At 43.1% G+C, this 21,097-nt stretch overlaps 1 protein-coding gene across 2 annotated transcripts in view; it reads right to left on the bottom strand.

The window, feature by feature from the left end:
* Positions 1–10,974, bottom strand: part of ptar1 (protein prenyltransferase alpha subunit repeat containing 1) — a 50,116-nt gene extending 39,142 nt beyond the window's left edge. For both annotated transcript variants that reach the window (XM_053420097.1, XM_053420098.1), the window contains exons 1-3: positions 10,838–10,974; positions 9,432–9,601; positions 8,132–8,198 (exon numbers count right to left, since the gene is read on the bottom strand). In XM_053420097.1, coding sequence (XP_053276072.1) covers positions 8,132–8,198; positions 9,432–9,601; positions 10,838–10,923 — 323 coding nt within the window. In that variant the 5' untranslated portion in view covers positions 10,924–10,974. The remainder of the gene's footprint in view (positions 1–8,131; positions 8,199–9,431; positions 9,602–10,837) is intronic.
* Between the last annotated feature and the right edge of the window lie 10,123 nt (positions 10,975–21,097).

Raw genomic sequence — 21,097 nt, 5'->3', positions numbered from 1 at the left:
GTAAGCACCGTGAGCGCCAATGCCAGCTTTTAGCAATGCTAACTTAGCATCGGTGCTGTGCCTCTTCCGGAACTGATGGGGGCAGTATACGCTTTAGAGTGTTCCAGACGACGTTTACATTCAGAAAACCAAGATGGCAACTGCGGCTGCAGTGATCGCCACACCTCGACTTGTTGATAAAAAAGGCACAAAGAGTTGTGTATGGAAGTACTTTGCGTTTGAGGCAGAGGATCGTGGCGTTATCATTAATCCGCAGAAGCCATTATGAAAACGATGCTACCGTGGTCTTCAAGCTTTGCTTCCGAAAGGGTCTTCAGTGTCTCAGGAATCATTGTCAGTCCAAGATGTTCCAGACTTACCCAAGACCATGTTGACATAAATTATGCAATTTTGCCAAAACTCATGGTCATCTTGTTAGCTGAAAGGCTGCACTATTATATCCAACGTTTTCTTTTGCACTGTTGTTGTTTTTGCACAGTACCTTTTGAAAAGATGCCTGGAAGTCTGGAATGTGTCTGGGGACACTAGTTGTTGCACTATGACCATTAATTGCACTTTATTATGTTGTGTTATTCTCTATTGCACATGTTTTGTATGTCTTATGACATTTTTCTATTTTTGAAATATTTTAATAAAGAAATTCACCGTGGTATCAAAACTGGCATCGATAATCGTGATATTTTACTGGTATTGGCACCGACAACTGAATTTTTGGTATCGTGACACCCCTAGTAGAGTGTATATTACATTATATCTGTACAGGAGAATAATGCCCGTCTAATTCTACATTCTCTCCAAGCCGTGCCCAAGGCCATGTCAGATATAGGCCCAACCAACAGTGCATTGAAGTGTCTACGTTGAGGGACTTTCGTATCTAACTCCGAAGTGCCCGACCGAGAAGCACCAACTTCAACTCTCACCGACTTCAATTATTTTGCGTATTTCACCAATGGCAAGATGTAAGGACAATGTTATTTAGAAATGCTTACTTTAACCTTAACTATCAAATAGCATGCAAACACCTACATGTGACTGAGAGTGACAGCAACTCTAGCCATTCATGGATGTGCTGCTGGAATGGGTCACGCAAGTAGAGGGAGCTATATGGGGATGCTGTGGAAGACCGGGGATTTTAACAACGTCAAGATGAGGAAAGTCCTGCCGAGATACTACCAGCACATCAGTGGTCCGGCGCGAACACGCTTGACAATGTTTACACTCCCTTCCGGGGTGCATATAAGGCCCTCCCCCGCCCCCCATTCGGCAAATCAGATCACGTCTCAGTTCTGCTGCTGCCTTCCTATAGGCAGAATCTCAAGTGTGACAGACCAGTGACTCGGACCATTCAGCGGTGGACCGATCAATCAGAATCGGCTCTTCAGGACAACGGAGTGGTGCGTGTTCCAGGATGATGACATCAACAAGTACACGGACGCGGTCATCTGCTAAATCAGCAAAATCATCGATGACGTTGTACCCAGGACTTCATTACGAACATTTCCAAACCAGAAGCCCTGGATTAATGGTGAGGTCCATGCTAAACTCAAAGCACGGACTACATCTCAGGGGATCTGGAGGAATACAAGAAATCCAGGTACGCGCTCCGGAGTGCTATTAGCAGTGCTAAGAGACTCTATACGGACAAAGTGGAGTCCCAGTACAAGAGCTCCAATACTAGGAACATGTGGGCTGGACTGAGAACCATCAAAGACTACAAAGCCATGACCAGCAGTGCTGATGTTGTGTCTGCATCTCTCACAGAGGATCTGAACCAAGATGGTGCTACGACCGGCTGCCACGGTGTGTTGGTGCGCACTTCTGTTTTTGTTTTTAGTATTTAATTCTGTTTACTGTGACACTACTCGGATTACTTTCATGATGGACGAGCTTCTTACCATCAGGGATACAACACCATCCGATTTATGTCCCAACTTTCTCGCCTCTTCCGTGGATTTAGTGGATTTACTGTTAAAAGGTGCTGCGGTCCTCGGTCATGCAGCGATACTGAGGCGGAGACGGAGAGGTAAGCGCGCCGGAGCTCTGGTGCGCTTCAGGGACAAAGGATTGAGCATTCTCCTCTCCAATGTTCGTTCGCTGTGCAACAAAAGAGACTTTTCCATTTCTTCTGTCTTGTGCTTCACAGAATCGTGGCTGACCGAAACTACACCGGACTCCGCCGCACAGCTGACCGGCCTTCAGCTGTTACGCGCGGGCCGCGACCCGATCCTCTCACGCAAGGCAAAAGGCGGAGGGATTTGTTTTTATGTAAACCATGGCTGGTACAGCGACGTGAAAGTAATTTTACATTCCTGTTGTCCGGACCTGGAAACTTTTTTCATCACCTGCAGACCGTTCTACTCTCCCTGTGAATTCACCTCTTTCATCCTGGCTGGAGTTTACATCCCACCGCAAGCTGACGTGCGCGAGGCTCAACGACAACTCGCGGAGCAGATACTGGGAGTGGAGAGAAGGTGAGAGAACACGTATTCCCCTGTTATTGTTCTTGGGGACTTTAATAAGGGGAACTTATCTCAGTTCATCCTCCAGCACCTCAACTCCCCCGGCACCTACGCCAGGATCCTGTTTGTGGATTTCAGCTCCGCATTCAACACCATCGCCCCAGCTCTTCTCCTAGACAAGCTGACACAGCTGAGCGTGCCTGAGCCCACCTGCAGGTGGATCACTAACTTCCTGACGAAAAGGTTGCAGCGCGTGAGGCTTGGCAAGCTTGTCTCTGAGACCCGGACCATCAGCATTGGAGCCCCACAAGGTTGTGTGCTCTCTCCTCTACTCTTCTCCCTCTACACAAACAACTGCACCTCCAGCCATCCCTCTGTCAAACTCCTGAAGTTTGCAGACGACACCACCCTAATTGGATTAATCTCCAATGGAGACGAGGTCGCCTACAGAGAGGAAGTTAATACCCTCGCTTCCTGGTGCAGCCAGAACCACCTGGAGCTGAACGCTTTGAAAACTGTAGAGATGGTAGCAGACTTCAGGAGGAGCCCAGCCCAAACCGCCCCCCTCATCATGTGCGACTCCCCAGTTAAAACAGTGGAGTCTTTCAGATTCCTGGGTACGATCATCGCACAGGACCTGAGGTGGGCGGAGAATATCACCTCCACCTCAAGAAGGCCCAGCAGAGGATGTTCCTGCGGCAACTTAAGAAATTCAACATGCCGCGGAAAGTGATGGTTGAGTTTTACACAGCCATCATTGAGTCCATCCTCACCACATCTATCACCGTCTGGTTTGCTGCCTCCACTGCCAAGGACAAGGGCAGACTGCAGCGGATCATTCGGTCAGCTGAGAAGGTCATCGGCTGTGACCTGCCGGCTCTCCTAGACCTGTTCCACTCCAGGACCAGTAGGAGAGCACGCAACATCCACCTGGACCTGATGGGATCCCCGGCCGAGCTCTCAAGGTGTGTGCAGATCAGCTGGCAGATGTTTTCACAGACATCTTCAGTCTGTCACTGCGCCAGTCTGTCATCCCTGCATGTTTTAAGAAGACCATCATTGGCCCTGTTCCCAAGAAACCAAAATCCTCTGCCTGAATGACTACCGCCCAGTAGCACTCACTTCCATCATAATGAAGTGTTTTGAGCGACTGGTCCAATCATTCATCACCTCCTCCCTCCCTGACTCTCTGGACCCTCTTCAGTTCGCCTACAGGCCAAATAGGTCAATTGCAGATGCCATCTCCCTCACCCTCCACACCTCCCTCTCCCACCCGGACCAGAGGGACACATGTGAGAATGCTGTTCATCGACTACAATTCAGCTTTCAACACCATCGTGCCTCTGAAGCCCGTCACCAAGCTCAGTGAAGCCCGTCACCAAGCTCAGAGACCTTGGGCTCAACATCGCCCTCCGTGAGTGGATCCTGAACTTCCTGACGGGCAGACCACAGGCGGTGCGGATCGGCAGCACCACATCCTCCACCCTGACTCTCACCACCGGTGCCCCCCAGGGCTGCGTGCTCAGTCCTCTCTTGTACTCCCTGTTCACGCATGACTGCCTGGCCACCCACAGCTCTAGCACCATCGTCAAGTTTGCTAATGACATCACTGTCATAGGCCTGATCACCGGCGACGATGAGAAGGCCTACAGAGAGGAGGTCAGAGCCCTGACATCTTGGTGCCAGGACAACAACCTCCATCTCTACGTCAGCAAAATGAAGGCGCTGATCGTGGACTACAGGAAGAGACTAGGAGAAGAACACGCCCCCCTCTCCATTAACGGGACCACGGTGGAGCGAGTCAGCAGCTTCAGGTTCCTCGGGGTCAACATCAGTGATGACCTGTCCTAGACCCATCACACAGACTCCATCAGGAAGACGGCCAGACAGCGGCTCTTCGTCCTCCGCAGGCTGCGTAAGCTCCACATGGATGAGAGGATTCTTTGCAACTTCTACAGGTGCACCATAGAGAGCATCCTGACTGGCTGCATCACCGCCTGGTATGGCAACTGCACCGCCCTGAACCGTAAGGCTTTACAGAGGGAGGTGAAGTCTGCCCAGCACATCACCAGGATGGCGCTACCATCCATGGAGGACCTCTACACCCTGCAGTGCAGGAAAAAGGGCAACCAGATTATTAAAGACCCCTTTCACCCCAGCAATAAACATTTTTGCCTGCTGCCGTCTGGCCGACGGTACCGCAGCATTCGGGCCCGCACCACCAGGCTCAGAGACAGTTTCATTACCCATTCCATAAGACTTTTAAACTCCTCCCAACTGCAATAACTCCACTAAATAAGCACCGTGGCATATTTGCACTATTGCACAAAATTGCACTCCTTTTTTTTCTTTCTTCAGCTGTATATATATATTTAGATATACATATTTAAAATTTTTGATATTCTATTTTACACTATTTTATTCAAATTTCGTTTTTGTTTTTTTAATTCTTATTGTTAGAAGAGAGCCTGTGACTCAAGCATTTCATTGCTAGCAACTGCTTAATTGTTATCTCTGTGCATTTGATGATAAAACTCTTGAATCTTCACAAATTGAATTGTCCTTGACCTGTAGCCTCAAATTCAGTTCCTTCAGATGTGAAGTGATATATACCAAAAAGGCCACATTATCCATCTTTTTCTCATTTTCTAAAAAGAGAGAAAACTTTGTTGCCTTCTTAAGTCTTAGCTCTGCCAAGAAAGCTGCTACTTCCCTCCTGATGGACAAAAAGCGCTCTATTACCCTGCCTTTACTGAGGCATCTCACATTGTTGTGCAGAAAAAGATCATCAGCATTGGCATCAACTTCTCTGAAATCGGGACAAAGGTGTATCGGGACTAATCATACAAAAAAGCCTCAGGGATCATTATGAAAAACGCAACAGGAAAGAACCATTCTGGATTAAGTGGCCATTTCGGTCATATTCCACATTTTTACTTTGATGTACTTGTCACAGAGCTTTCATCAAATCAACTTAAAATTTAGACGTGTCATCACAACAAAATGGAGATCTAAAGTTATCAAAAAATCTACTTTTCGTCATACCGTGTGACCGTGGCGTGGCGTCAAAGTTTGGTGAAACGCCATCAAAACACGAGCTTCTGTATCTCGGACATATTGGGTCCAATTGAGTCCAAAGTAGACATTTAAGACAAGAGTCGCGTTTTTAAGACATCTATACAGAAACCGTGACTTAAAATCACAGCGCCCCCTGGTGGCAGCATGAAATGTCTTATTGTCACATGATAAGAGTACAAGCCTGAACAGCTCTATGTGTCAATATTTCCTCAGTGTCATAGCGCCACCTACTGATCACCATGAAACAGGAAGTACTTTGTTAATCCACTCTGCATTATCTAACCGGCTCCAAACTACTGAACTAGGATCACAATCGTGATTTGAACAGCTCCATAAATACATATTAGTTCAGGGTCATAGCGCCACCTACTGATCAGTGTGAAAATTACTTTGGGATAACATTGTCCAATTGACACAAAATTGCTCACGCTACATCAGAGCACCTACTTGAACAGATCCATATGTCTGTGCGTAATAATAGTGATGGCGCCACCTACTGGCAACAGGAAGTAAGCTTTGTTTTACAACTATCATTCGATTTACTTACAATTTTCACAGTGTGATATGCTAGCGTGGATCGTATGAGCAATTAGCAGGCAAGGATAGACATCGCGTGAAGGTTAGGTTAGGTTAGGTTAGTTTATTGGTCTCCACCAGGGAGAAATTTGTCGTGAAGACAGGGAACATGTTGCATACATAAAAACACATACAGTACAAAAAGAACATCAAGTTAAAAGTCTGGTGGAGTAAACAGACCACTAGACAATCCTGCACATGCAGCAAGCCGACGTGAACGCATTCACATGCTTCCACACCGCTACTCTAACTGTAATCATAAATATACATTCATATCAGCATCACATAACCTCAAGCATACATTAATCCGTTCACTCACATACAGTAGGTCCATAGTTTGACTCATAATACATTCATTTCCATATACACATAGCCTATGTTCGTATACATATACAGAAACATTGCAATCATTTCCTGCTGTTGAGAAGTTTGGTTGATACAGGCACAAAGGAATGTTTGTATCGATTGTGCCTGCACAAGGGAAGCCTATATCTCCTTCCAGAGTTCAGGAGAGTATATTCACTATTCAGCACATGAGAACTATCTGTTAAAATGGCATTTGCCTGTCTGATCGTCGCCTGCTCAAAAAGGTCCTGTGGATTTAGGGGGGGTGTTATTCCCATAATCTTGCCAGCAGTTTTGACAAGGCTTGAGATTTCAGCTCTAGATTTAACAGATAGGTTACCAAACCAGCTGGTGATACCATAGCGGAGTATTGACTCAATTGCTGCTCTATAAAAAATTAGCATAATATTTTTGCAAACTCCAAATACTCTGAGCCTACGTAGGAAATGGAGACGTTGGTGAATTTTGGCACAAACATTGGCCACCTGTGTGCCCCATCTCAAATCGCTGTCAACATGGACACCAAGGTACCTGAATGTTTTGACCTGCACAATGTCCTGGCCATGGACAGCCACAGGGCTCTGGTCTCCCATTGATCTAGGATCCAGGAAGTGAAGCTTTTATCTTGCCGCCGTGCGCAAAATGCATGCTACATGGAGATGTGCGCTTGGTCATCGATCGTTTTCTCCACCGACCGCAACAGACTTCAACGTGCGGGTGCTCGGGCCTGCCAGTGCTACGATGTAGCCTTAGTTAATTTTTACTTTTCCACAGTGCTGGGTTGCTGGCGGTTTCTTTTCTTTGCAAACAAACGCATAATAAACTCCAAAGTCCACATTACTACTGAAAAGGTTATGTGATGGACAGTGTAACTTTAGTTTTGAGTTTAAGGTTTGCCGTACTGCGAATAAAGATGCAGAAAAGCAAACCGTTTGGATCTTGCTGTGTTTGCGAGACCCCGGTGGGATCAACATGTGCCACAGTAGTTTAAACTGATACATCATTATTTCATATTTTGTTGTATAGCTTCCGGTAACTTACCTAAATCTAAGTTTGCTGGGACAACTGCTACAATCAGCAAGAATAAAAAACACAACTTCACCTGATTTGCAACACAGAGAAGTATCCAGCTTAGCTTCTTAGAATGACTCCTAAGCCTGCGCTAACTAGCCAGTGTCAAGCTCAATGGGTCAATGTCAATGGGCAAATTCGGCCAACATCTTTGCCCATTTTTTTAACTGGGAATTAAGATGATTAAGATGGCGATGGCTAATGTCACAGAAGCTACGTCCATCTTTATTTACAGTCTCCACTGTATCCACTAAAGTCTCTAATAAATGTCGTTAATCACACTATTCACACATATTCCTGTCTATTTAACTGTCCCAGCTCAGTAGCACCTAGTCTGTGTGCAATGAAAAATTAAATGATCAGCATCTCTGGAAACTGGAGGGACTGGCAAGGTTTTTAATCATTGCCTTGAAATGCTTCACAACAATGATCTTCCCCACATTGCTTCTGCCACAGACAATGATGAGGATGTCCAGGTGATTATTCGTTCAAGGGCTGGTGGTAGATTGGTCATCAAGACTAAAAAAGCGCGGTTTCATTGTGTAGATAATGAACAACTGACATCTCTGTACTTGTGTTGTAGCTGGCAAGTGTATCTGTACCTGACATTCCATGCAGTGGTGAAATCCGGGTTAAGCAGCAACAATGTGCAGGTGATATCCACTAAAGCTAAGGGGCACACAAACATGAAGAGTTAGATTCTCTCATCTTCAACATTTAGGCTTGGGATCTCTCAACAAAAAACTAATTATACATTTTATTTAATAAACTAAATGAATAAAAAAAAAAACTGGGTTTTATCTAGGCAGGTGAAAGACTTCCTGAGAGTGTGAGCCTGTAAATAAAATACAAATTAAGATTTAAAGAAACCTTATACAGCTGGGAACTGTGATAAAAGACTTAAAATAAATGTCATTGTAAAAGCTATTTGACTTATAAAACACAAGAACAACTTTCCACAAAAAAGGGTTAGGGTTAGAACTTGCAAGCAGGTATGTAGCTGCCATGTCCTATCCCTGCCTAAATGTAGTCCAGGGCTCCAGTGTGACCATTTTATACCAAAAAAGAAGTGCGACAAGAAATTGTTGCGCTAACATTCAGCTGGTCTGTCTCTGTACTTTAGCGAGTCGTGACGCTTCCTCATCCATTCCCCTCTGCAGAGTTTACACTCACACACACAGGCCCCGCACACGCAGACAGTGAAGCAAAGATGTGAGAGAAGAGGCTGTGAAAGAGGCGGTTAATGTCAAATAGTGGGGTTTCTGTGACGGACCGCTAAACTATTAGCGCCACTGCTTGAGGATCATAGCAGAAGCAATGATTGGTTTGTACTGTGTCAGAGTCTCCTGTCTGGGTGTCCCCATTCCACACTCCTGCTGACCTGCGCTCACTTTACACAATAACAAAAAACACCCAAACTTATCGAAAGTAATTTGGATCTGAAGTGTACTAACGTTTACTTTGTATGTTTAATTCGCTCCAGAGTTTATGATACCGTTTTTTACAGATACAAAATGTGACGAGCTAGCACGCACGCATGCATTTGATCAATTCTTATTCAAATGTCAGACTGAATACTCTTTTGAATTAATTAATTGCTATTTGAAAGGGTGAAATCGTATAATAGGGGTATTACTGCAGTGCCAAAAGGCACAATGACATTTTTGGGGCGAACCTAAATCATGTGCTAGGGCACCTAAGTGAAAAAATTTGACAGTGCAACCAATGTAAAAAAGTTAGTCTGGAGCCCTGTAACCTACCTTAAAGTAGAAAATAAAACCAGTCTCAGTACAATTTGTACAGTATTTGACAAAGACATACATTGCATTACAAATACACCATCTCTAAATGAAAAAACACTAATCAAATTTGCTGAGGAAGATTTAGATTGACTTCAGTTACCTCCCCTGTCCAGCCAGTGTTTGCGCTGGCGGTAGAGCAGCAGCTTGTTGTGGACATAGGGCAGCAAAAACTTAATACACCAGCTCTCAACACCCAGCTTGTTCTCCACCAACACAATGGGACTGCGGTTGTAGCGGGCCTCTGGACATGGGATCACACCAATCTCATCACTGAGGGAGAGGAACAGAGACAAAGGGCTGGAAACAGTTTTTGCCATTTGATCAGAAGCTGAGGCACAACCAGTCAGTCTAGGTTGGTCATTTTTAATGCTTTTCGTTGTTCAATTGTTTTGTTATAGACTATGACATATTTTTCTGAAGGTCCTTTCACAATGTGCAATTAAAAGATTAATGTCATGATGTCATATTGTGAAAGGTGGGTCTAATAAATTCTTGGTCAAAAATGTAATCTGTGTTGGACCGAATGATATTCATTTTTAAGGCATATCAAGAAGTTGTGATGAATGTATGGTGAATGTTAACATATTATATTAAAAATAAACAAGCTCATGGCTCCTTTACTTGACTTAATCATGAAATGTATGTTCAGCAAAAAAAGAATACAAAAATAAACAAGCAAGCTGAAACATGCAATTAAAAACAAATTGCCCCTATGGGATAATGTATCCTTCGTTCCTTTCTTCCTATGTCTGCAGCAAAGGTGGAGCATTAATAGCTTCGATCATAGCGCTGAGATCTTTCTTACTCTACAGAATAACAAGGTGCTTGTCATAGACGTACACCTCTTTACAAACTGGTTACTCTGGTTTCTTCAGATGTATTATTTGTCAAACTGCCGTTGTATGCTCAATTGGTTGGTTGGAGGTCATTAGTTGCTTTTCAAGGCATTTCATCTCTTGTTAGAATGTTTCTAGCCATGAGCTCAGTAGCCTCACAAGTTATATTTGAGCTTCATCTGATGTTTGCATTTAATCAGACGAAACGCTGATAAGTCTTTTGCTAATCCTGACGTCGATGTACTTGTAAGAAAGAGAAGCCTTACAATAGAAGATACTAAGTTTTCAAATAAAAACATGAAAAGTTAAATAATTACTTAATTACTGAATCTTACAGTTAATGGCAGTGATAGACCCTTGTGGGAAGCGACACAGTTTTTGACAGCCACCATATCACGTAAAGAGATTACAAAGCTCACTACAAAATGAATGCTGTTACATATCAAACAGTTTAATATAGGGTTTTTCTACGTAACTCTTCTAGACATCTATTATAATAAACGAACAGCTCAAATAGCTGAATAAACTGTGAACTTTCTCTTGACCGCTCTGATTCCAGGTAATAGTCCAAGCCCACAGTTGAATAGCTGGATCGCGCTGTTGTTTGCCTTAAGGTCCACAGGTAGTGACAGCCAGTTTGTCTGCTTCCTTCACAGTCAACTATACTTACATGTTGGGATTTCTCTTGAAGGCATTGGTGATGTCTTTGACAACTCTCTGCACCAAGACGTGCACCTCCTCCTCCGACTCCGCCATTTTTCTGTGACGTCAAACTGACCAAGTTTTTTTTCCGGGTAAAACAAAACATAGTACGGAAGCCCCACAAGGCCAAAATGGCAAACAGTGCATTCGACTTAATGGGACCCTGTGCAGCGCTGATTTTACTAAATGCATGCTGGTTGGTGTAATGATTTGTTATGACCACTGGAAACCGGTATGATGATAATGAGATGGCTGGTATTAGTCAATATTTATTGCATGCTCGAGCTCAAGTTAAAGCAGCCTAACGTGCGTTCCCCGACGTATCACACTGAACACCTAGTGTAACCCTCCGCAACTGTTGTAAACCCAAACAGTATTAGTGCGCGGCACTATATCCTACAGTTGGAGTTTTTGTCCGACTTCATTAGGTGACTTTGAGATCTCTAAGCTGCCTATTAAACTGTCTGTTTTCATAGGCAGCTGTTGTACCACTGGTAAATTACATTTACCCATAATCTCACGTTGGCGCATGACGCCACCGTGTGGAACATTACAACTATTACATGAGTGGTTTGAAAAAAACTTATGCAGTTCAATTAATTAATTTAAAAGTATGACAATGAATGCGCTCAGAGAAGTCAACCACATTTGGTAAGCCATTCCATTTTCTCGAGCACACATGATACAAAATACCATCATTTATGCAAATGCATCAACTAAACTCTGAATTAAACTGAATTAAACCCTGAATTAAAGATTGGTGAAAGAAGGAAAATGTAACAACAAAGTTATAGGCTTGAACAGTAGGCTATTTTTTTTATTTTAATACAGTATTCAAAATAATATGCGACAATGGAACAACGGATGGAATACCTTTAATTATATTAAATTGCCTATTCCACCCAAAATGAAAGAAGCACAGTTTAAAATAATAAACAATGCTTATCCAGCTGCAGAAGTTACATTTTTATATTTAATCTTCTTTTTATTTGTCCACTGATAGTGCAGTCAATCTGAAAGCTGTAGGTTTTGGGGACGTGTCTGTTTGATTGACACACAGACTGACTGACTGGCAGACATTTGAGATTAGAGAGAGAGAAAACTGAGCTTTATCTACATCGTTTTCACTCAGTTGTCTGACATTGACTCTTATCCTGCTGTCATAAATCACTGAAGAAGGTTTTTACACCTTTACAGTTAGTTTGTTTTTATTAGTTTAAGTGAGTTTAAGGCTTCTTTTTCAGTAACAACAGACACAGAGGAGCTGATATCTGTTTTGTAAACTCTGCCCCTATTGCACACTATCCAGTCAAAATTTTTTGCACATGTGGAAGAGCCGATTGGCGTTAGAGCAAGGATTTTGAGAGGTTGGATCCGGAAAAGATGATACATATATTTGAATCATGTTCTCTATGAAACATGTAGAATCTCATCTGAGTGAATTCAGTGTCTTTGACAACTTCTCACAACTGACGTTTCTAATGCCACTCACTGGAGTAATTTATTCTCTGTCAAACTGTACATCTCGCTATTTTAATCAGACACTAAGTGTTTCATCAGTGATGCTGGCGCCATGTCCTCCACAACCCAGTCTCATCAGAAAAATTGTAATAGCTACTTTGGTCCACTTGGAAAAACGTAGCAGCGTGCTTTTTTAATCATCGTCCATGCGTAGTGTATACTAATATATGATGATAGATAAGATTACACCTCTAATTCCACTGATCTAAGAAGTCCCCGCAACTACATTCATACCAAGGTGGGCCCGATTGCGCATGAGTGAGCGGATCGGTTGTTTGACTGTCGTAAATAGAGTTATTTTAATAATGATACTTCTGTCAGGTAAGTCATTTATTTTGATTTGTTTTTAAATATTGTAATGATCTGGGATTACAGTCCGAGTGCTGAGACAGTGAATGTGGAGTCTGTCGATACAGACAATGGAGTGTTATTCATTTGCTAATATTTTATTGTTTTTACGCAGGCTACGGCCCACGGTACTGTTTGTTACCTGGGTTGTGAATAAAGATCAAATCAAATCAAATCAAAGTTTATTGTCACATGCACCAATGACAGCATCATCGGAGCTGTGAAATTCTTGTGACATGGCAGGCAACATTCTACGCAGTATACAACTTTACACAATAGAAAAATAACAAACTATATAACATACAACATATAACATATAACATCGTAACATATAACAGTCAAATGAAGCAGCAGTGTACAGGGTGAAGGAGTGAGGAATATTAAATTAAATAATATGAATATATGTATAACATATAACGTAGTCAAATCAAATGAAGCAGCAGTTTACCGGGTGAAGGAGTGGGGAATATTAAATTAAATAATATGAATATATGTGTAGTAAGTGTATTTGTATGGGTGGTGGAGCAGAATGTACAGTGCCTTGCATAAGTATTCACCCCCTTTGGACTTTTCTACATTTTGTCATGGTATAACCACAGATTAAAATTTATTTCAACGTGAGTTTATGTAATGGACCAACACAAAATAGTGCATCATTTGGAAGTGGGGGGAAATATTACATGGATTTCACAATTATTTACAAATAAAAATCTGAAAAGTGTTGTGTGCATATGTATTCACCCCCTTTACTGTGAAACCCCTAACAAAGATCTGGTGCGACCAATTGCATTCACAAGTCACATTTGCAAGTCACATAATTAGTAAATAGGGTCCACCTGTCTGCAATTTAATCTCAGTATAAATACACCTGTTCTGTGACGGACTCAGAGTTTGTTGGAGATCATTACTGAACAAACAGCATCATGAAGACCAAGGAGCTCACCAAACAGGTCAGGGATAAAGTTGTGGAGAAATATGAAGCAGGGTTAGGTTATAAAAAAATATCCAGAGCTTTGAACATCTCTCTGAGCACCATAAAATCCATCATAAGAAAATGGAAAGAATATGGCACAACCGCAAACCTACCAAGAGGAGGCCGTCCACCCAAACTGAAGAGTCGGACAAGGAGAAAATTAATCAGAGAAGCAACCAGGAGGCCCATGGTTACTCTGGAGGAGTTGCAGAGATCCACAGCTGAGGTGGGAGAATCTGTCCACAGGACAACTATTAGTCGTCTACTCCACAAATCTGGCCTTTATGGAAGAGTGGCAAGAAGAAAGCCATTGTTGAAAGGGATCCATAAAAAATCCCGTTTGGAGTTTGCCAGAAGCCATGTGGGAGACACAGCAAACATGTGGAAGAAGGTGCTCTGGTCAGATGAGACCAAAATTGAACTTTTTGGCCTCAATGCAAAACGCTATGTGTGGCGAAAACCCAACACTGCCCATCACCCTGAGCACACCATCCCAACAGTGAAACATGGTGGTGGTAGCATCATGCTGTGGCGATGCTTCTCTTCAGCAGGTACAGGGAAACTGGTCAGAATAGAGGGAAAGATGGATGGAGCCAAATACAGGGAAATCCTTGAAGAAAATCTGATGCAGTCTGCAAAAGACTTGAGACTGGGGCGGAGGTTCATCTTCCAGCAGGACAATGACCCTAAACATACAGCCAAAGCTACAAAGGAATGGTTTGGATTAAAGAATGTTAATGTCTTAAAATGGCCCAGTCAAAGCCCAGACCTCAATCCAATACAGAATCTATGGCAAGACTTGAAGATTGCGGTTCACAGACGGTCTCCATCCAATCTGACTGAGCTTCATCTTTTTTGCCAAGAAGAATGGACAAACCTTTCCATCTCTAGATGTGCAAAGCTGGTAGAGACATACCCCAAAAGACTTGCAGCTGTAATTGCAGTGAAAGGGGGTTCTACCAAGTATTGACACAGGGGGGTGAATACTTATGCAGCCAACAGATGTCAACTTTTTTGTTCTCATTATTGTTTGTGTCACAATAAAATTTATTTTGCACCTCCAAAGTACTATGCATGTTTTGTTGATCAAACGGGAAAAAGTTTATTTAAGTCTATTTGAATTCCAGTTAGTAACAGTACATAATGGGAAAAAGTCCAAGGGGGGTGAATACTTATGCAAGGCACTGTACATGGTGACTGTTCAGAGGGTCGGTGTTGATTGTTCAGAAGCCTTACGGCCTGGGGGAAGAAGCTGTTTTTGAGTCTGGTAGTCCGTGCTCGGATGCTCCGGAAACATCTGCCAGACGGCAGCAGTGTGAGAAGTCCACAGCCTGGGTGGCTGTGGTCCTTGATGATCTTCCGTGCTTTTCTCAGGCATCTTGTGTTGTAGATGCCTTGCACGGAAGGGAGATGGCAGCCGATGATGCACTCCGCTGTCTTCACCACCCTCTGCAGGGCCTTGCGATCAGCAGCGGAGCAGCTACCATACCAGGCAGTAGTACAGCCTGAGAGGATGCTCTCGATGGTGCACCTGTAAAAGTTTGTTAAGGTTTTTGCAGCCATGCCAAACTTCTTGAGTCTCCTCAGGAAGTATAGGCGTTTTTGTGCAGTTTTTACCAAAGAGTCTGCTTGTTTGGACCAGGTCAGGTCATCTGTGATGAACACACCGAGGAACTTGAACTCTGAGACTCTCTCCACTACAGCTCCATCGATGTGTATCAGACCGTGACCCCCCCTCTGCAGCTTCCTGAAGTCCACGATCATCTCCTTGGTCTTGCAGACGTTGAGAGACAGGTTGTTCTCTTGGCACCATGTCTCCAAGCCTCTAACCTCATCTCTATAGGCATCGTTGTTAGAGATGAGACCCAGGATGGTAGTATCGCCTGCAAATTTCAGGATGATGTTAGAACTGTGTCTTGCCACACAGTCCTGCGTGTACAGGGAGTACAGGAGGGGACTGAGTATGCATCCCTGAGGGGCCCCGGTACGGTTGGTAAGACCAGTTCAAGACGTTTGCTCATCATTGAGGGACAGTACAATATAAATATGAACATAAACAGATAATGTAATGGTGTAAAGAAACTAAAAGAAACCTTGAATCAGCCCATAAAATAGTTATAATCGATACAATGTAGGGCCTGCAGGGTGAAAGGCCCTATGTAGGGCCTTCACTATACATTACGTCTAAGTTTTGAGAGCTTCCCTATTTTTGGAGTGTGATAGTTTGATTTGTTTTCTCAAATTAAGGATGGTTTATGATTGAACTTTGATTTATGAATGCTTTAAATTAGCAGGGATGTAGTTGTCTACCATTACTCCACAATATTAGATCAATTTGGTTTCATTTGAAGCATGCAATATAACAATAATGTTTACAAAACAAGAAGTTAGAGGATTGCGATACATTTTAAGTACAAATTGGTATGTTCTGTTCAAGAAGGAAGGATCCAAGTGAAGTTACAGGAGTTTCAGCAACGTCAAAAACTGGGACCGAACAGTTTGATTGGCCTGATGAGGAACAGGAAGGGCAGCCTCTCCCAAAAAGAAGGAGAACTGGAGAGAAACATAAGCCAAGTTTAGGCCACTACTACCATCCACATACATCTAGGAAGATGAGGGAGAGAAATTCTCCTACCATTAAAGAGGTACTTTTAAGTGACATACCACAAACACCATTTTGTACAATATACTAAATATACATTTGTATTAAATCCCCAAAGTACGCTGGGTGAAAAGTTAATATCAATAAATCACGAGTCAAATTTTATTTGTATAGCCCATATTCACAAATCACAATTTGTCACATAAGGCTTTAACATAGAGTGACATTCTCTGTCCTTAACCCTGAACAAGAGTAAGGAAAAACTACTAAAAACCCTGTTCAACAGGGTAGAAAGAATGTATAAACCTCAGAGAGAGCCACATGTGAGGGATCCCTCTCCGAGGACGGACAGAAGTGCAACAGATGTCAAGTGTACTATATATCAAGCAGTCCTGCTGCAATCATAGTCTCATGATCCACCATCAAAATCGGATGGCACTATAGTTCACAGTCATTGTCCAAAGCCGCCAATTAGGATCCATCTTCAGCTGCCACCTCGGTCGTGGTCCACCACCATTATCAGATGCTAACACGATAAAGGATCTGCCATTATTATTACGATCAGCCAGCACGATACAGAATAAGCCAAACTGGATCCACCATTACGATCTCTGATACGCGATCCACAGATCGTAATCCATGATGTGGCCAAAGCTGCGGCCCTGGATCTGCGGACGATAAGGCAAAGGGACTCCGGGGAAGGGGTCGAGTCAGTAACATGTATTGATGAGATATAAATTACTTTGATGTGATAATGATTTGAGAAGAGGAAGGAGAAGCTGGAAAGAGAAGCTCTGTGTGTCATGTGTCCCCCAACCTTCTAGACCTATAGCAGCATACCTGTGAGCAGGTCTAAGATCATCCGGGACCAGCTCTAACTATAAGCTTTATCAAAAAGGAAAGTTTTAAGCCTACCGTTAAACGTACAGATGGTGTCTGCTTACCGAACTGAAAATGAGAGATTATTCCTCAGGAGAGGGGCTTGATTGTTAGCAAGGAGGTGAGAGAAGCTAAACCTCTGTAGGGGTGAGCGGGTTAATGTGGGACATCGGGTAATGTGAGATACCCCCTGTATCTAGGCAACGGAAGACATTTGTGGTCATTTGACCACTATGTTTTCAAGCCCCTCCCATTCCCCCCTTGCCATGAAGGAGAAGTCGGTGCTGGTGCTGTGGAAAGTATGTTTTTTCACAAAAATTAGTTTTTTGGATGTAAAAGTAAATTTTCTTCCTTGAACTTAATCAACTGTTGTGTCAAAACAAAAAGAATCAGGTAGAAAAACTTATATCATACATGTTGGTGAACTTCCAACATATAAAACCATGTGATTGATGCTAGCTGAAGATTAGCCTGAATTGCTAAGAGATGTTTTTTTCTAAAACGGCGGCTGTGGGGTAAAGTGGGACAAATGCTGTGGAGCACGAGTTAAGTTTAGTCTTAAACATGTCATATACCCGCCTCTTTCATCCACAGTCTGTGTAAAATGCCTGGTACAGTCTGGTAGGCCTAATGTCGGAGGAGATGCATAGCTAACTTCAAATCAACAAACGCTTTCTCAGCTTCAGTTGTCCAAGTGACTCTGTTATTTGCAGTGAGGCCTTTTCCATACACAATTGCTGCTAATGGTGCCTCTATTTCCGCATAATGTGGCTGTAACGAAGGCGTGGACTAGTTTTTCTGCATCTTTTTGCGAAAGGACATGTCAGATTTTTTAGATATTACGCAAGTGGAAAACGGAGGTCCTAGAAAATTGGTTTAAGTGTGAATTAAAGGACAAATCTCCCAAGTTCCTGACTGTTTCATTGGAAGCAAGGGCAATGTCGTCTAGCGCAGCTATATCATTAGATAATGTATCTCTAAGGTGTTTATTGCCAAGTATTATAACCACTGCTTTATCTGAGTTTAATGAGACAAAATTTCGGGTCATCCAGGTTTTTATGTCCTTGAGACATGCGTGAATTTGAGTTAATTGATAACTTTGTTATCCGCATAGCACTGGAAATTCCTGATAATGTTTCCAAATGGAAGCATATATAATGAGAATGAAATTGGGCCGAGCGCAGAGCCCTGTGGAACACAATGGTTAACTTTGGTGCGCACAGATGACTCATCATTAATTTGAACGAATTGGAAGCGATCACAAACATTTTATTAAACCTTTTTAGGACGGTTAATACAAATTAATTGTTCTAGTCTCTGTAATAAAATGTGATGGTGAATTGTGATGAACGCTGCACTAAGATCTAACAGAACTAGGACGGACCCAAATCCCTGATCTGATTGTCTTGTTCTGTTAGTTAATTCAGTTTTTTGCTTAAAAACCGAGTGCTCTTTCACCAGAAAGATGCTCATGAACATCAGGGACATAACTCAGGATAATTTATTTCCGACTTTCATTGCCTCATCTATCGAAATTTTGGACATTCTGGTCAAAGGTGCGCTCAACTTTATTCACACGCTGAAGCGGCGGAGGAGAGGTAATCGGTCCGGCGCTCTTTTGCATCTCCGCCGGCGGGCACTTCCAGGAATATTCCTCTCCAACGTGCGCTCACTGTGCAACAAACTGGACGAACTCCAGCTACTAGTTAGTGAAAACAGAGACTTCTCCTCACCTTCCGTTCTGTGCTTCACGGACACGTGGCTGTGTGGATCTCTACCGGACTCTGCGCTGCAGCTGGTTGGCTTCCATTTTTTTCGAGCGGACCGCAACACGGAGCTCTCCGGCAAGACGAAAGGTGGAGGTATCTGCTTTTACACTAACTCTGGCTGGTGCAACGATGTGACAGTGATTAAACAACACTGTTCTCCTGATCTGGAATATGTTTTCATGAACAGCAAACCCTTCTACTCCCCCCGTGAGTTCGCTTCATTCTGGTCGGTGTGTACATACCACCTCAGGCTAACGTGCAACAGGCTCAGCGTATGTTCGCCGATCAGATACTGTGTGTGGAGCGCACTAACCCGGACTCCTTAGTGATTGTCATCGGCGACTTTAACAAAGGAAATCTCACCCGTGAACCCCCCAATCCCTGCACTGGGACTCTCGGACCATGTCATGGTCCATTTGATTCCTGCATACAGGCAGAAATTAAAACTCTGCAAAACTGTTGTGAGGACTTCAAAGCAGTGGACCAGTGAAGCTGTGGAGGATCTTCAGGCGTGCTTTGGCTGTACAGATTGGGATGTATTCAGGACTGCTACTGATAGTCTGAATGAGTACACAGAGGCTGTGACTTCTTATATCAGCTTCTGTGAGGACAGCTGTGTTCCATCATGTACCAGGGTGATTTACAATAATGACAAACCCTGGTTAACAGCCAAACTCAAAAAGTTAAGGTTGGAGAAGGAAGAGGCGTTAAGGAGTGGAGTCAGAGTCAGGTTCATAGAGTCGAAATACAGGGTTAGCAAGGAGGTGAGAGAAGCTAAACCTCTGTAGGGGTGAGCGGGTTAATGTGGGACATCGGATAATGTGAGATACCCCCTGTATCTAGGCAACGGAACACATTTGTGGTCATTTGACCACTATGTTTTCAAGCCCCTCCCATTCCCCCCTTGCCATGAAGGAGAAGTCGGTGCTGGGGCTGTGGAAAGTATGTTTTTTCACAAAAATTAGTTTTTTGGATGTAAAAGTAAATTTTCTTCCTTGAACTTAATCAACTGTTGTGTCAAAACAAAAAGAATCAGGTAGAAAAACTTATATCATACATGTTGGTGAACTTCCAACATATAAAACCATGTGATTGATGCTAGCTGAAGATTAGCCTGAATTGCTAAGAGATGTTTTTTTCTAAAACGGCGGCTGTGGGGTAAAGTGGGACAAATGCTGTGGAGCACGAGTTAAGTTTAGTCTTAAACATGTCATATACCCGCCTCTTTCATCCACAGTCTGTGTAAAATGCCTGGTACAGTCTGGTAGGCCTAATGTCGGAGGAGATGCATAGCTAACTTCAAATCAACAAACGCTTTCTCAGCTTCAGTTGTCCAAGTGACTCTGTTATTTGCAGTGAGGCCTTTTCCATACACAATTGCTGCTAATGGTGCCTCTATTTCCGCATAATGTGGAATCCACTGCCGACAATAAAAAGTCATCCCTAAAAAACTCATGACTTGTTTCTTGGCTTCCGGCTTTGGGATAGTTTGAACAGCTTCAATCGTTTGGATGAGAGGGTTTTACCCTCTGAAGTGATTATATGACCCAGAAAGGTAACAAACTGCATTTTAGATAAACTAACTTTATGACCATTTGCTGCTAAATGTTTGAGTAAAGCCACTGTGTCCTGTACCCATGTCTCCTTTTTGGGGGAACAGATCATTAAATCATCCACATACTGCAAAAGGGCACTTCCTCCTGGTATTTCCAGTGATTCCAGATTGTCCCTTATTGCTGCATTAAAAATTGTGGGTGACTCACAAAACCCCTGGCAAAGGTGTGTAAATGTGTACATTTTTCCCTCAAAAGAAAATGCAAACCAGAACTGACTGTCGGGGTGAATGGGAATATTGAAAAATGCATTTGACAAATCAACCTCAGAAAACCATTTACTCTCAGATGGAACCCTGTGAAAGAATAGTATGAGGATTTGGAACATTTGGTGCACGAGCCTGGACTGCAGCATTCACTGCTTGCAAGTCCTGCACAAATCTCCATGTTTGTGGTTGTCCAGCTTCCTTCATTTCCCTAACAGGAAAAATGTATGTTTGAACAGGAGATTTTTCACATGGAACTATCACACCAGCCCTTAAAAGATATTAAAAGACTGGTTTAATACCTTCCACTGCTTCCT

This window comes from Pleuronectes platessa, chromosome 4 (assembly GCF_947347685.1).
Source record: "Pleuronectes platessa chromosome 4, fPlePla1.1, whole genome shotgun sequence".
Classification (NCBI taxonomy): Eukaryota; Metazoa; Chordata; class Actinopteri; order Pleuronectiformes; family Pleuronectidae; genus Pleuronectes; species Pleuronectes platessa.
Note: the sequence above shows the minus strand (reverse complement) of the source record. Positions and strands in the feature narration are given on the sequence as shown.